Genomic DNA, 1858 nt, shown 5'->3' with positions numbered 1-1858 from the left:
GGGCCGGGACCGTCAGGGCAGTTGGCGTCTGGGGGGAGGGGGCCGGCCCGTCGGCCGGAGAAGGGTCCGGGCCCAATCTGAGGCGCGCGTGGCACTCGTCTAGGGGACCGCTCCCCATCCCGCGGCGGCATGTGCGGCACCGAGTTCTCGCTGCTACCTGAAACTGCAGCAGCTTCTCTGTCTGCTCCTGGGTGAGATCCCGCTCCTCAGGCGCCGCCATTTTGCCGCCGCCTCTACGCTCCTGACCCGTCCGCACCGTCACCCGCCGGAACTGACCTCAACCGCAACCACATCCGCTCTGAACGGCCGCCTGCGCGCAGTTGCGCCTGCGCGCGCGGGCCCGCGGCCCTCAGCCGGCCGCCAGAGGGCGCCGCCCTCGGGTCCGTCCCGAACACGTCCGGAAACCGCCGAGGGACTCTCGGTACTCGTCGCCCTTACTATTTAGGCCACGAACACATCCGCCGGCGAGGCTCAAGACGCCTCCAGCGATCGCGGAGCCGAGAGGGGCCGAATGTGCCTCGAGAAGCCCCGGAACTTCCCGAGTGGAACTCGGCTGACTTCGGCTGCTTCCGGAAGCCTCCGATCTTCCTGACGGTTCTCCGGAAGTCGTGGCCGTTCCGAGACGCCGGTGCCTGGACGTGTGGTCTCCGTCCGGTGTTTCCAAAAGCTCGACCGTCGCCCGGGGGTTCCCGACGTAGCGGAGTCCTGCAGGGACGTTTCCGACGCCGCCCGCGAGCCGGAAACCGTGGGAAGGCTTCGGCCACCCCGGGGTCCCTGGCTGGGGGCGGGCGGACTCCGCTCCTGGCGTCTCCGGCGGCCCCAGACCCGGCCCGGCGGCCCATCCCTGCCCTGTTGTGCCTCCCCGCGCTTAGTGCGGGACTCGTGTCCCTGGGACAGGCCGGCGCGGAGGCTCACGCCTGTCATCCCGTGCTTGGGGAGGCCAAGGCGGGAGGATTGCTTGAGCCCGGGAGTTCGGGACCGGCCCGGGCGACCTAGGAGATGCGTCTCTACCAAAAGAAAAATTAGCCGGGCGTGGTGCCGTGCACCTGTCGTCCCAGCTCCTCGGGAGGCTGAGGCAGGAGGATCGCCTGCCCCCAGGGGTGGGGGCTGCCGTGAGCTGTGATCGTGCCCCTGCACTCGCAGCCCGGGCGACAGAGAGAGGCCTTGTCTCCAAAAAAAAACCAGGGGGATGGAAGGACTTCAGTGTTGGCTACTTCTTGCTTGCAAGCCTTTATCAAGTCTTCCCAGGTCTGCACAAACTTCACAACAATGTCCTGGAAGTCCTCTTAGACCTCTAGGGAAAAACCGGAAGCAGATAACTGCGACTTTAGGGAATTTATCAGCAGCTCAAAGCTCCAAGGAGACGCAGTGCTATTCAATATCGCAGATAACGTCTGGTTCAGACGGTCTACGCGAGGGACTGCAAAGTCGGCTGGCCTCCGAAGCTGTGATTCTCACCTAAGAGTGTTCTTTCCAGCAGGCGCAGTGACAGCGCACCTGGAGGCCCAGATACTCAGGAGGCGGAGGCAGGTGGTTCACTGGAGTCCAAGAGGTGGAGGCTGCGGCGAGCCATGATTGCACTGCTGCACTCCAGCCTGGGCGACGTATTTTTTCAACAGATATCCTTTGTCATTACGTTAAACGCCATTGAATGTTTCTTACTTCCTCCAAGAAGCATGCACCTTCTTTGACTATGCTCCTGTCTTCTTTTTTTTTTTGAGTTGGAGTCTCACTCTGTCGCCCAGACTGGAGTGCAGTGGCCGCTGAAAGAACTTAGGCGCCAGTAACAACTCCACACCCATTAGGGACCAAGAGATTTATTAAAGCGGTGGCTACAGGGAAAAGGAAAAGGGTCTGT

At 62.5% G+C, this 1858-nt stretch overlaps 1 protein-coding gene across 1 annotated transcript in view; it reads right to left on the bottom strand.

The window, feature by feature from the left end:
- Positions 1-319, bottom strand: part of FAF2 (Fas associated factor family member 2) — a 72776-nt gene extending 72457 nt beyond the window's left edge. The window contains exon 1 of the mRNA XM_008069680.2: positions 158-319. Coding sequence (XP_008067871.1) covers positions 158-220 — 63 coding nt within the window. The 5' untranslated portion in view covers positions 221-319. The remainder of the gene's footprint in view (positions 1-157) is intronic.
- Positions 320-1858: the final 1539 nt, after the last annotated feature.

The sequence above is a fragment of the Carlito syrichta genome, unplaced genomic scaffold, assembly GCF_000164805.1.
Source record: "Carlito syrichta isolate Samal-C Ts95f unplaced genomic scaffold, Tarsius_syrichta-2.0.1 Scaffold111487, whole genome shotgun sequence".
NCBI lineage: Eukaryota > Metazoa > Chordata > Mammalia > Primates > Tarsiidae > Carlito > Carlito syrichta.
Note: the sequence above shows the minus strand (reverse complement) of the source record. Positions and strands in the feature narration are given on the sequence as shown.